The following is a 12,600-nucleotide window of genomic DNA, read 5'->3' as shown; positions in this document are numbered from 1 at the left end:
CTGAAATTAGGTTTTACACTTAGCTGCAGTCTATGCTATTGCACCATTGTCCGAATACAGAAACATGCTCCCACTCCTTCCTGATGTAAAGATATATTCACAAAGTATCAACGCCATATGCCTTGAAACTCCCTTTACAGTGCCTACAGGGTCTAACATGCGCTTCTCAAAAATGATTCAATACCTTTATTCTCATTGGACAGATAAGTATCGTTTGATTTTGTTGCACCTGTAACTTGTACAGTGACAATAAAAGTATTGAATTGGATGATACTTAACCAACTAAGGATGGTGGTCAGCAGCAGACTGCAGCTGAGCAGTGTTACCAGACAGTTTATCATTAGAGTTCTTCTACAAGTCTGTGAGAAAAGGACCTGACCACAGCAGGTAGGTGAGGTAGTCATCCAGAGTGGCACTCTTCACACACGCCCATGGAGAGCTGCTGCTGGGCATGCTGGTTTAAGTGGATGGCTCAGTGCGTTTGAGGATAAAGACTGTGATTGGGCACACCTCATGTAAACAGGTCGAAGAAGACACAGCAGTGCCTTGAATTATCATCCAGTGCAGTTTCCCTCACTTCTGTGGAGTTTTATAACATTTTTAAACTTGTCGTCTTTGCCTTCTGGTTGCAGCTTAAATGTTTTGATTCACTCTCATTGCTCTCAGTTTGTCACTGTCGGCCACAGCAGGGGGCTGTTTTAAACTCTAGGTCCTCTCATATCATCTTAAAAAGTGGTAACGTGTCAGGTTATGTTTAATGTTACGTTTTCTGCTGCCCCCAAGTGGCCAAAAAGGATATTACAGGTTTAAGGGAGACTTAAAAAGAAAGATTAGCTGTAACCTAATTTTAGGTGGTGTTTCCAAAGCCTGCAGCTGCCAGTCTGAGTCTGAGCTTTAATCCAACACATTTAAAAGTAGAAAAGAACAATGCATGGTTCTTGAGCTAGTGCTGACCAGCTTTAGTAAGGCTCAGAGTTGACAAGTAGAGAGAAAATTCTGAAAACCTGACAGACACATGCCAACACATGATCTTTAACACATGACTTCTCAATAGGTGAATTCTGTCAGTTACGCTTAAGACACAATGCCACAAAGTTATACATCTGTAAGATTTTAAATGCATTGGAAAAACAGCTTTTTAACACTTGACACATCATTTTTTTGTCTCAAGTCAAACCAAAAGCCGTCACTGACACCAGCAAACCTAGCAGAGCCCCTAGGGACTGGCATGAAGAGCCCCACTCTGGAATCCTGTGGGTTGGTGGGTGGTCTAGTGGAGATGTGGAGTTTACAATCAGAAGCAGCAGTGACATGGGGGGGGGAGAGGGGTCATGCAGTTTCTGCTAATTTTACTCCTCCAAACTACAGGCTACAGGACAGGGGAAGAGGGGTCAAAAAGAATGATTAGAAAATGGATTCGACTTTCACCTTTTCCTTTATCGCATCAACCTGGAAAGGAAATTCAGAGAGGCAACTTAAGGAGGGAAAAAAAACAAATGGAAGTCTCCCAAAATAGAAATTGACAGAGAGAAAAGAGCAAACAGAGGACTTGTCACTTAAAGAAACACAAAAATCCTGAGAGAGAGATGCGGGTAATAACGCCACTTTTGATACAAATGCAGACTTGAGATTACACTGACATGGTGGATTCCAACTTATTGCTGACAACAGCGTAAAAAATAAAGTATAAATACTGTTGAATAGCGACTAGAGTAAGTTTAAACACTTGAACAAGAGCTACTAAATATTAAAAACTGTTATTATGCAGCACAGAGCCTTAGGGAAACAATTGACTGTATGTACTAAAATAGAAAAATGATTCTTAGTTTTTAACCTGTTTCAAGTATCCATGTGATTGGCTTGCTACAATCATGAAAATGTATTTTTGTGTAAGAGTTTATATGACAAACTGAAGTATTTTGATGTCGTAAAAATACACCAACTTGGCATTCCAAGTTTGGCAAATAAATGCAACATTTTTTTAACAAATGCTTCACTCAATAATAGCGGCGTCATATTTTTTGTTGCCATGTAACAGATATAAATGGCATGACGAGCGACACAGCAGTTATGAATCTCCTCTGGAGCACATTTGTATGGAAAAGTAGCTTGAATGGATGGAAATCCAAACAAAAAGGAAAACACCAGTGATGGCACATGACTGACAGAGGCATAGGAAGATGAGCAATGGACGGAGGAAAGAATAGGCAGTGATGGGGGGACTTCATGTATAATACTGTCTGGGCTTAACTGTGTGACACTGCCTATAGTTGAATAGTATTTGCAACCACTTTTTTAAGTACCAACTGGTGTTTTTGTTGTAATGAGATAATGAGTGGGAAGGCTAGATGCCAATTACAGAGAAAAGTGTTTAAAGGTTCAGTTTAATATTTAGTTTCTTTAGTGTGGGTCTCACCACACAGGTTTGCAAATACTATGTCACAAGTCTTAACACCTAACAAAAAGAGAAAAAGAAACATCAGTGACCATGTAAGTTATCTTGTCCATCTACCTTCTAACTGCCGTCTTTGACTGCGACCTTATCATTTGGAACAGTTCACTATCAGATGTCTAAATTCGCTTTTCTTGCCTAAGAGACCTCACAAAGCCATCGTCTTTGTCCTGACAGACTGGGACACAGCGATTACCTCCGGCCGACCCACCTTAGACAGATACTCTCTCATGACCTGGATGAAGTATGGCATGGAGAAGTCCATGATGTTGTGTCGCCAGGCGGTTTCCAGCACCACGTCAGGCCGCAGCAGGTCGTAGCAGGTGAATAGGCAGGTGGCAAAACACTCCTTCTTGTCCTCGTTCAGGAACCAAGCCAGAAGTTCCTCTGCCAGCTCTATGTCTTTGGACTCTGATGCGTACTGCATGGCGTCCTGTAGACGGGAGAGCACAATCACAGTTGTACAAACTGACTTATGGAAAGTGATGGCATCTGCTGTTTTTCATTTCAGTGTATTAAGTGGGTTTCTGGAGTGAAATGTGACGCTGTGATTTATATTACTTGGAGGGACTACTGAAAGTTATTGTTTTTAGTGGCTGTGGACCTTGTAGAGCTTGTCCTTCTTGCAGAGCTCCACACTCTGCTTCCAGCGGTTGTTGCCCTTGAAAAGGTAGGCTGCGATCCTCCTAAACTCAATAAGCTCGTGTTTCTCCAGGCCCTGGGCCAGGGAGATGTTGTCAAAGTTGTCGTAGGCATCGATGGAAGTGCGCAGTGCCTGGAAGAGAGAGAGAGAGAGAGAGAGAAAGAGATTTGATTATAAAAGACAGCTAAAAATGCAACCCAGCAAAACCTCTAACCCTGTTGGGAAACGTTCAGATAAACTTAAGAATTCAGGCTTATTTCATGTGCTGCACTGGATTTTCAAAACAGATGAATCTCTATGTCCATTATCATAAAATCTGGGAAATATTATCATATCTTACCGCATAGTCTTCCTCAATGATGAAGAGGTTGTTCAGTGCCTCATTCACTGACTTGTTGTTGTGATTCTGGACAGACCTCAAGTAAGGTTTCACCAGAGGCAGCTGTTTCACCTAAAATAATAATAATAAAAAAAAAAAAAATTACATTACAAAAAATACATTCATGTCCATTTTCATCACTTTCAGTGCCTACATTTCTTTTCTCGTTGTTACAAACTACTTCAAGTGTAAAGTCCCTGATCACTTTACATGAGAGATCCATATGAGCATTTCCTTTGGAGACAGGTTATAATCATTTGTAAATAATATATTATATTTTTTTATATTTTAACAACCAATAATGGCACAGAACCTTGCTGAAGAAGTTGACAGCGCGTGTGTGGTCCAGTCTTGGAGACAGAACGATGAGCAGGTCATTCAGTAACAATGGTTTGAATTCCAGATAAAAGTGGACGGCTTTGTAGTACAGCTCCACGTTAGCCACCTGAAATGACAAAAATACAATACATGAGCTTGAATTTTGGCAGAGTAAAAACTAGCATCACTAATTTTGCATCAGCTTTTCCTTTTCACCTTGGTAACAATGTCTTTGAACTGGCCTTCCTTCCAGGCATCAGCTGGATGGCTCATCATAGTGATTATAGCATTGTCATACTCCTCATACTTGTCGTAGAGGAACACTAGCTCTCCCCACAGGTGAGCCTGCTCTGCAGCCCTGAGAACCTGAAACACAAACACACACATACATTGTTTCACGTTATATTAAGTTGATGATAAACTGGCTTGGCTTCAAGATGTTGCTGTTGTTTTCCTCGCCTACCTTTGGAATGTTAACGCGAGACCAGAAGAGCTCCAGGTGCTCCCTCATCTTCTGGGGTTTGAATTTGGAGTATAGGATGGCCAGCTCGGTGAACATACCCATGTGTGCACGCTCCAGCCCGAGAGCCGCCTCCAGCATAGTGATCAGCTCCTCAAAGTAACCACGGTCCTGGAGAAAGCAGACACATTTTAATCTTAACAGTCCTTAAAACTAAATACATAATAGAGCACATCATTTCACTGCACATAGAGGTCTTTGTCTTCCTTTACCAAGGAATTGTTTTGAATAAAATCTTTCATAAAATATTACTCTATTTGTCCATTCAAAGTAAAGTTTCATTTTACTTCCGACTGTTCTGTACACTATACATTTTATTCCTGAAAGTTTACAGGTACAATTCACATTGATTTCAAGAGTGACATGTTAATTCAGCATTGGACCAGTTTACACCATGTACCTGATAGTAGTTGATGAGCTCCTCCAGTTCATCGGCATGGACGACAATATGCAGACCGCACATCTGGGCGAGGCGGAACTCCTTCCCATCTACACATGCAAAACACACCTGGAAGAGCAGACAATCAAATTAAATGCGTCTCATCTTACGTCTTCAAAAGGATTTTCTTTAATTCAACGTGAACCTGTATAAGAATTTCTCACCTCCTTCCAGGTGCGGGTGCTGTTGGCCTTGCGGGCTCCATCCACAGCTGCCTGGTACTCCCCCAGGTGGACCAGGGTGGAGGCCAGACGGCCAAAGTTGGACACATTGTTGTAAAGCAGTTTGGCTGCGTCATACATCTTGTCATCGTAGCAACGGTCACCCACCTGCGCGACAGAAAAATAAACCACAATCAGCAAAGCGGGAACTGGAAACTGGAGTCTGGACTGTGAGTGTGCTTCATGTGTCTGTATGCTTCCCGGGACCTACTTGCTGAATGTGAGCATTATTAGGTCCATTGATGAACTCTTCCAGCTCAGCCAGACGATTGGTCTTGGCCAGGGCAAAGATCAACTCCGTTTCAACGTAAGACTCGCGCGCCTTCTTGCGGGCCATCTGCAGGAACTTCACCAGGTCTTCCCAGTTTCCTGCACAATAAACTCCCATCAGTTTTCCGATATCCTTCAGATTTAAGCACCAAATGTAGTCACACAGCAGATAATGTCCATCTTACCGCTCTGAGCTGCAGCCTGTCCCACTTCCATGTAAGCAGAAGGGTCATCAGCCTTGATGTAAGAGTCGATGGCTTCTTTGACGAGGCCCTTCTGAAGCTGGGCCTTTGCCAACTGACTCCACACTGGTGGCTCGTTGCAGCGCTCAGCAAACTCATAAGCTCTGTCCAGGTTTCCGATGTGCTCGATCAGAACCTTGACACAACGACAACAACATTCAGGTCATCTGCTTGAAGCTACATAACATAACTCTGCTGGTTCATTAGAATCAAGGTGTTAATCCAATGTATGGTTTGTAAATTACATGAACATTTTTAAAACTGCACACAAACAGTATAAAAATCTTCTGGGTTTGTGATTTGACTTTGAGCGATAATCCACTGACCTGCACAGCTGAGGTGTTGACATCAAATTTTCTGAAAATAGCAAAGGCTTCCTCAAACAGCTCATTGCTGATGGCGATGTTAGCGATGTCTGGGGCATCGTAGTTGTCCAGACGGTTGATGTACTCCATGACACGTGTCCGGTCAGCTTTAATGGCCGTCAGGATGAGCAGGTTCTGGAGGTTTCTGAAATAAGCAGGAAGATTCTCAGTGACTCAGAATTTCTATGGGTCTAAAAAAACAATACATATATTATATATATATATATATATATATATACACACTGCCCATCCAAATAAAAAGGCACCACTTGGAATTAACTAAGCTAATAGGTAAGAGCCTCCCATTGGCTTATTACTGCATGGATGATTATGTTTCAGCTGGCAACAACTTATCTAACCCTAACTGATGCAGTCTCATTTCTTAAACAACCATGTCGGAAGATACATCATGTGGTCGTGGAAAGATGTTGATCTGTTTCAGAAGGGTCAAATTATTGGCATGCATCAAGCAAATTAAACATCCAAGGAGATTGCTGAGACTAAAATTTAGTTAAGAACTGTCCGACGCATTATTAAAAACTGGAAGGAGAGTGGGGAAGCATCATCTTCAAGGAAGAAATGTGGTCCAATGTGACCACAGAGTCCAGACCTTAACCCCATTGAGAGTCTATGAAAAATGAATGCAACTCTGGACGGAAATAAATGTTGTGACATTGCAGAAGCTTATCGAAACGATGCCACAGCAAATGCCTGCTGTAATCGAAGCTGAAGGCGGTCCAACAAAACAGATTTTTTTTGGACGGGCAGTGTATTTTCATTTTTGAAAACATTCACAATTCAAGAGGCTACTAGAGGAGATAAAACATTTTATTATTGAAACCTGAAGCCTGCATGTAACATAAAGCCATCTCACCTGTGCTCGCTGAAGACAGAGTTATCCAGGACAATCTTCTCCAGAAGCTCGATGAGCTCATTGGGAAGGTCAGCGGTCATGAAGGCCTTGACTGTGACAGACACCTCCTCTGGATCCTGGGTTTCTGACAACGCTGTCTGGACAACCTGCAGCAGAGAAGGACAACATGCTAGAAATACAACATCTGGATACAACTACTAACATGGTGTGACAGGACTAGCATAAAAGCAGAGCCAGTAATGCTGTCAGCTTTTTTTTTGCATTGATGATTTAAGTGAACAGGGGCCTGTACTACGAAGCAGGATTTGAGCTTAGCGAGGTAACTTCAGGGTTAACCCTGGGTTTTCCGTACTACGACGTTGGTTCACTTCTTACCGGGATACATCTCCACGGCAACTTATGCTGAACGGCTAACCTGGTCCGGAGCAGGTTATGTTCCAGATTGAGATCACCGGGTAGAAAAACTCCGCCTCCTGACCAATCATTTTCTTGGAAAATGACATCACCGTAGTGGGACAGTGAGCGCTCGACACAGCTCGACACAGCTCGATCAGCTCGATCAGCTCGATCAGCTGACAGAGGTTTGTCAGTCCCTCCGATGAAAACTTACAATAAAACTCATACACACACAGGGATCGATATAGATAGATAGGCATAAAACGCATCTCTCTTAGAGATGTTTATCTAAAAACTAAAAATACGGGGGTCTGATCCTCTCACTGTCAGCGCTCCGAGTGTTTTGTTTTTTTTACATTAGTGTAGGCCTATGTGCAATATTCACACACCTAACTCTCTGCATCAAATACACACCACAAAATTAAATGTGAGCAACAGGCCAGTTTAGAGGAATATAATGTGATTCCTACAGAGCCATCAGCCATCCCATAATGATTTTATTTAATTTTAATCCCATGAACTATAAGCATTGTCACAGTCAGTAATTCTCTGTAGCACTTTCTGCACTTTGCTGTAGCGACTGTGTTTCTTTCATCTCTTCATGTTGCTGCAGAATTATGGTCTGTTCCTCGTTAGTGAAACGCTCCGCTCTGCTGCTGCAGCTGCTGTCAGACCTGTCCATGTCTGTGATTGGTCAGATGACGCTAACTCCCCCCGTTTCATGTGAACGCGCTCTGGGAAACCCTGGGCTGACTTACCGAGTTAATAACCACCGTCGTGTGACCGCTTAGCGCGATCGCGATTGTCCAGTTAAGTGAAGCCGGATAACTGAAAGATACCCCGAATATGTTGAACCTGCTTCGTAGGCCCCTGGTTCAAGTGAATTCATGTAAACACAACAAAGGGTCAAACCTGGTCGATGAGTGGTCTTCTGTAGTTGTTGGTCTCCAGCAGCACGCTTGCCCAAAGCTCAGGGTTCTTGCGGCGTACAAGATAGCGGGACAGACTCTTGAACAGCGAGTTCTCATTGCACACCTACAAAAAGGCAAAAAAAACCCCAAACAAATAGTTTTCATATCAAAATTGCACACATTAGATCAACCTAACTTACTAAACCTTTATATTCCATATGCATGTCCATATTTTAGTTTTTTCTGAAAGTATGATTGCAGTTAGACTCACATTAATCAGCTCCTGGTCACACTGTCCTCTTTCATAGGCCACACAGGCCAGGTGGGGGTCTCTCTTCTCACAGTACTTCCCTACCACACGACTGTCGTAGTAGGGGTTCTCTCTCAGGAAGCGCTCGGGGTTGTTGTTGCTGTCGATGTAGATCTTGGCCAGAGCATTATGGGTAGCAGGCTCCTCACAACCTTCATGAATACGAGCCTCCAACCATGGCAGGAGTAGTTTGAGTCTGGAAAACAACAGAGGATTAGGATTCCTCCTGACTATGAGAGGGTGAAGTTAGACCAATAGATGAATGAGTGATGAGTCCTAACCGATTTCGTTTCTCCACTTCAGCCACCAGTTCATCTGTGGAGAACTGTCCTCTCACCACCATGATCAGGTTCTTAATCACATCTTCAGCACAGTCTACATCCAGTAACCCCCCGATGACTACTGGCAGACGGCTTGGGTTCACCTGGAATAAAAGATCCAAAAGTTAGTGTTACAATGTTTCCATCCAGGTGAAGAGCAATGTCTGAGTTGTCCGATTTCTGTTTCATTGAGGCAGTATTAAAGTTAAGATGGGAGAATGGGGTCAGAAGAAATGAATTACAGGATGACGTTTTTCCCGAGTCAGTGTGTGATTCCATTGACAGCAGAAAATGTAATGTAAAAAGTTATACTATTTATTGTTCTGAGTGGAAGACGACAGGAAGTAGTAATGTACCTTCTGCACATAGATCTCAATGTATTTCTGCAGGCTGTTGCGGTACAGGTACAGGACCAGGTCATGGACGAAATCAAAGCGATCACACACAATAATCAAAGGCAGCTGGTCAGTCAGCTTGGCCTCCTGTAAAACAGAAATGACAAAAAATTGTATTAGCTCATAAATGCCAAATAATAGTCTCAGACAAATTAGAGGCGAAGTTAGACTATTTAATAGTGAAATGTTTATTCTGCATTGGTCCATCTCTGACCTTAAGGAAGTTCTTCACACGTTCAGGGTCGTAACAGTTGCTCTCTCTGCAGATTCTTTCCACCTCTTTGATCTGACCCGTCTTACAGGCTGCCTGGATGTATTTGAAGTGGACCTCTGGATCCTGGCTGAAATTTACAATGGAGCCCAAGAAGTAGAACAAACCTGCAAGACAAAAACAGGGTCATAATCAACAGAAGAGCTCACTGCAACTATTTAAAAACAGCTCTAAAAGAGTAATCTGTATTTTATCAATTTACCCTCGAAGCTCTTGAACGACTCAAAAAGTTCAGTGAGGGACTGAGTGGTGAGCTGCTCATGGTACTTGGAGGCCACCTGCACACAGATCTGCAGGTTCTGACGGATGTTCGCAGACAGCATGGCCCTCAGACACTCCAGAGAGTCTTCCACTGACAAGGAGCCAAAGAAATTCACCAACCACTGCAGAGAGATAGGAGACAATCAGTAATAAGAAAGCAGGAAAGTGGATTGCAGTCATATTTTATCCATTCTTGTTAGTGTAAGGTTTTTTTTCTCATGTCTCTTTGTCTGTTTTACCTCTGGGTTGAGAAGGTGCGTGTGCACCACAGCTCGCTTAATGTCATACAGGTCAGTATAATGCTCCAGAGCCCTCTGCAGGAGACCAGCTTTCTCACACAGCTGTGCCACATGAGCGCGGTCATAGTGGGTGAACATCTGGTTGCCCAAGATGGCATCTGCAACCTGAAAGATATGACACAGGGACAGACATTTCAGCATCATTTGAAACTTTGCTTAAAGGAAACTTTGCATCAGAGCAGGAGATTAGTTGTTTTTTGTTGTTGTTTTTTTTACAGGAAAAGCAATGACATTTAAAGAAAGACGGGTTAGTTTGAAAAGGTATGAAAAATAAATCTCATCCATAAATCAAATGAATAAATGATCCGGATGCAGTCAAAATTAAATAATTAGCATATTTAGATCTGGTGAATTCACATGTTTATGTACCCAGGCTGAGGTGGCCGCGGGGGGGGGGACTGCGTGTCAACCCCCCCCCCCTCACACTTTATCTCCGCGTACCCATCTCTCTCTAGCTGTCCTTTCAAAATAAAGGCAGAGGAAAAAAAAAAAAAAACAATTCCTGAGCTCCTGTACTGCGAAGGAGACTCAACAGATCCAGGCTTTGTGTTCATGCTGCAGCTCAACTAAGTCCCGGTCCGAGTTACCACGGTACTACGAAGCTGGTTATCAACTTGGTTTGTTAAAGCAGATATCAGCTTCACGGCCGTTTCGGCTAATGCTGCGTTCAAGGCAGGCTTTTGAAACCGTAAGTTACAGCTTCAAGTCACAACTACGACTTGGTAGCGTTCCAGGCAACCCGTAGCTCGTGTTTTTACCATCCTGTTGTCTGTGAAAGTTCCCTGTAACGGCCACTCGTAACTTCCGACCCGTGAACTCGTACCAGATCGAACTGGTATGACTTCACAGGAAGGAAAAACACAAAGTACGAGTTTCTTTGAACGCACCATGAGTTAGCAGCCCCCGCCCTTGTCAGGCATCAATTGGTCCTCGTGCTACGTCACCACATTCACGCGCATCCCTTGGCTGCACACACAGCCCTTCATGCCGTTCTCTCTCCTCATTGGATAACACTTGTATCCCACAAGGAAAATTTTCTCCTCGGGTTACAGCAGAGCAGAGTGACGGAGAGACTCGTGTTTAGGCTGAAATACTTCATGTAAGTGATTGCTGACGGAAAATAGGACTATTTAGGACTTATATTAACAAAAACATTCCACTGATATCTGCTTTAAGTCCAGCTCTCAGCTTCATGCTCTGTGCGCGTTCACATCAATTAAGGTGTTTGGCGTCATATTATTCTACTTCCTCACTAAATGGAGCGACAACGGGCTGATTTCAGCCAAGAGCAGCAGGTTGTTTTGATGGAGAGAGAGTATGAGCGATACAAAAAAGCTTGATCGCAGCCTGAAGCAACAGTGTTGCTGCAAATATGACGAGATGAGGCTGCTTTTAATTTCTGACAGCTCTACATTGCGCTACTTTTAAATATGAAGCTTTAGGCTATTCATTTAAACTAAATAAACTACAGCAACAACTCAAATTTTTAAATTGTATTTTATTGTTTTCATATACAGGGATGCAAACGGGTCAGGACCAAAAAAGAGAGGAATTTCCCGGGGGGGGGGGGGGGGGGGGTGCTCACCATTAACAAATAAGTACATTACAATATCACGGAAAGGCAATTTCCAGTAGTTCAACCCCAACCAAGTATTGAGTGCATATAGATAGACATAGTTTTCAGAAGGTCAACATTTCTATATTAAAAATGCTTAAAAAAAATAAAAAACCTTTTCATTATTTCCATTTTGGAGATGCTGATTTTTAGGTCTTCACTGAATGTTAGTCATAATTATTACTATTAAAATAAACTGAATAAATAAAGACATGGGATGTGTCATTCAGTGTGTAATGGACATATAGCTAGGCCTATATAATGTGTTAGTTTCACTTTAATTGAACACATTCTACATCGCGGAGGCAACGTCTTTCCACTTCACCTCTGAAACGGGGCAGAGCTCCGTGGGAAACACCTGCCTGACACAGCAACGTAGGGAACCGTGCATGTCCGCGGCGCACAGCTCCACATGCACGGGGGGAAAAACGGCGTCGTCGTCGCACCTATGCAGGCGGATACGCGCCGCTTTAATGAGCGCGCATGTCGCGCGTCTACATTGGAGGTCGGCTGTTATCAGTATAATCAGAGACAACCATGAATGAGTTCGCCTCAGTTTCACGTGATTGTCACTGTCAGCCTGTTAGAAAAACATTCTACTGACCCCAGCTGAGACGCTGAGACCCCCCCCCTCCCAAAAACAAAAACTCTTCGGATCTGAACGATTCACACAAGTCACCTAATTGGTCATGAAAAAAGCGAGTTTCGCTTTTCGGCGCGCTGTTTGCATCCATGCATATATTTCACTGATCGCAATTATGAAATGCCAGTGTGTGTTTTATTGAAGTGAAGCTGGTGTGCGTATGAAAATAGGTTTCAGTGCATTTTAGGTGCTGTAAATGTAAAAACAGCAGAGACCTATTCAAGATTTGCGTTTGGGCAAAACTGACATAGCCTATAACAGGCGATCGTAACATCGGAATTAATTTATTCATGGCCACATTAAGTTAAATTATTAACTTTACCGATTATCCATCTGATTGATGGGGGCGGGACTAGATAAGCTTTTGCTTCTCCCGCTTTCCCTTTCGGCCATGTGTATTGTATTACTCGAACTAAGATGAAGTGATGATGATTTAAATTGACATGCCCGAAATAA

The 12,600-nt window shown here is 42.9% G+C and overlaps 1 protein-coding gene across 2 annotated transcripts in view; it reads right to left on the bottom strand.

Annotated features, from left to right (window-relative positions):
* Positions 1-12,600, bottom strand: part of LOC310996015 (clathrin heavy chain 1-like) — a 29,001-nt gene that overhangs the window by 3,784 nt on the left and 12,617 nt on the right. The window contains exons 12-31 of one of the 2 annotated variants that reach the window (XM_083985269.1): positions 9,827-9,991; positions 9,529-9,709; positions 9,270-9,433; positions 9,017-9,142; positions 8,622-8,764; positions 8,302-8,536; positions 8,032-8,154; positions 6,724-6,869; positions 5,811-5,994; positions 5,428-5,620; positions 5,184-5,341; positions 4,916-5,080; positions 4,713-4,820; positions 4,256-4,423; positions 4,009-4,158; positions 3,788-3,919; positions 3,436-3,546; positions 3,057-3,227; positions 2,664-2,885; positions 1,429-1,449 (exon numbers count right to left, since the gene is read on the bottom strand). In XM_083985269.1, coding sequence (XP_083841395.1) covers positions 1,429-1,449; positions 2,664-2,885; positions 3,057-3,227; positions 3,436-3,546; positions 3,788-3,919; positions 4,009-4,158; positions 4,256-4,423; positions 4,713-4,820; positions 4,916-5,080; positions 5,184-5,341; positions 5,428-5,620; positions 5,811-5,994; positions 6,724-6,869; positions 8,032-8,154; positions 8,302-8,536; positions 8,622-8,764; positions 9,017-9,142; positions 9,270-9,433; positions 9,529-9,709; positions 9,827-9,991 — 3,066 coding nt within the window. The remainder of the gene's footprint in view (positions 1-1,428; positions 1,450-2,663; positions 2,886-3,056; positions 3,228-3,435; positions 3,547-3,787; positions 3,920-4,008; positions 4,159-4,255; positions 4,424-4,712; positions 4,821-4,915; positions 5,081-5,183; positions 5,342-5,427; positions 5,621-5,810; positions 5,995-6,723; positions 6,870-8,031; positions 8,155-8,301; positions 8,537-8,621; positions 8,765-9,016; positions 9,143-9,269; positions 9,434-9,528; positions 9,710-9,826; positions 9,992-12,600) is intronic. The other variant, XM_083985270.1, reaches the window with a different exon arrangement.

The sequence above is a fragment of the Trachurus trachurus genome (genome assembly GCF_905171665.1).
Source record: "Trachurus trachurus genome assembly, chromosome: 13".
NCBI lineage: Eukaryota > Metazoa > Chordata > Actinopteri > Carangiformes > Carangidae > Trachurus > Trachurus trachurus.
The sequence above is the reverse complement of the archived record's forward strand: the minus strand, read 5'-3'. Positions and strand labels throughout refer to the sequence as shown.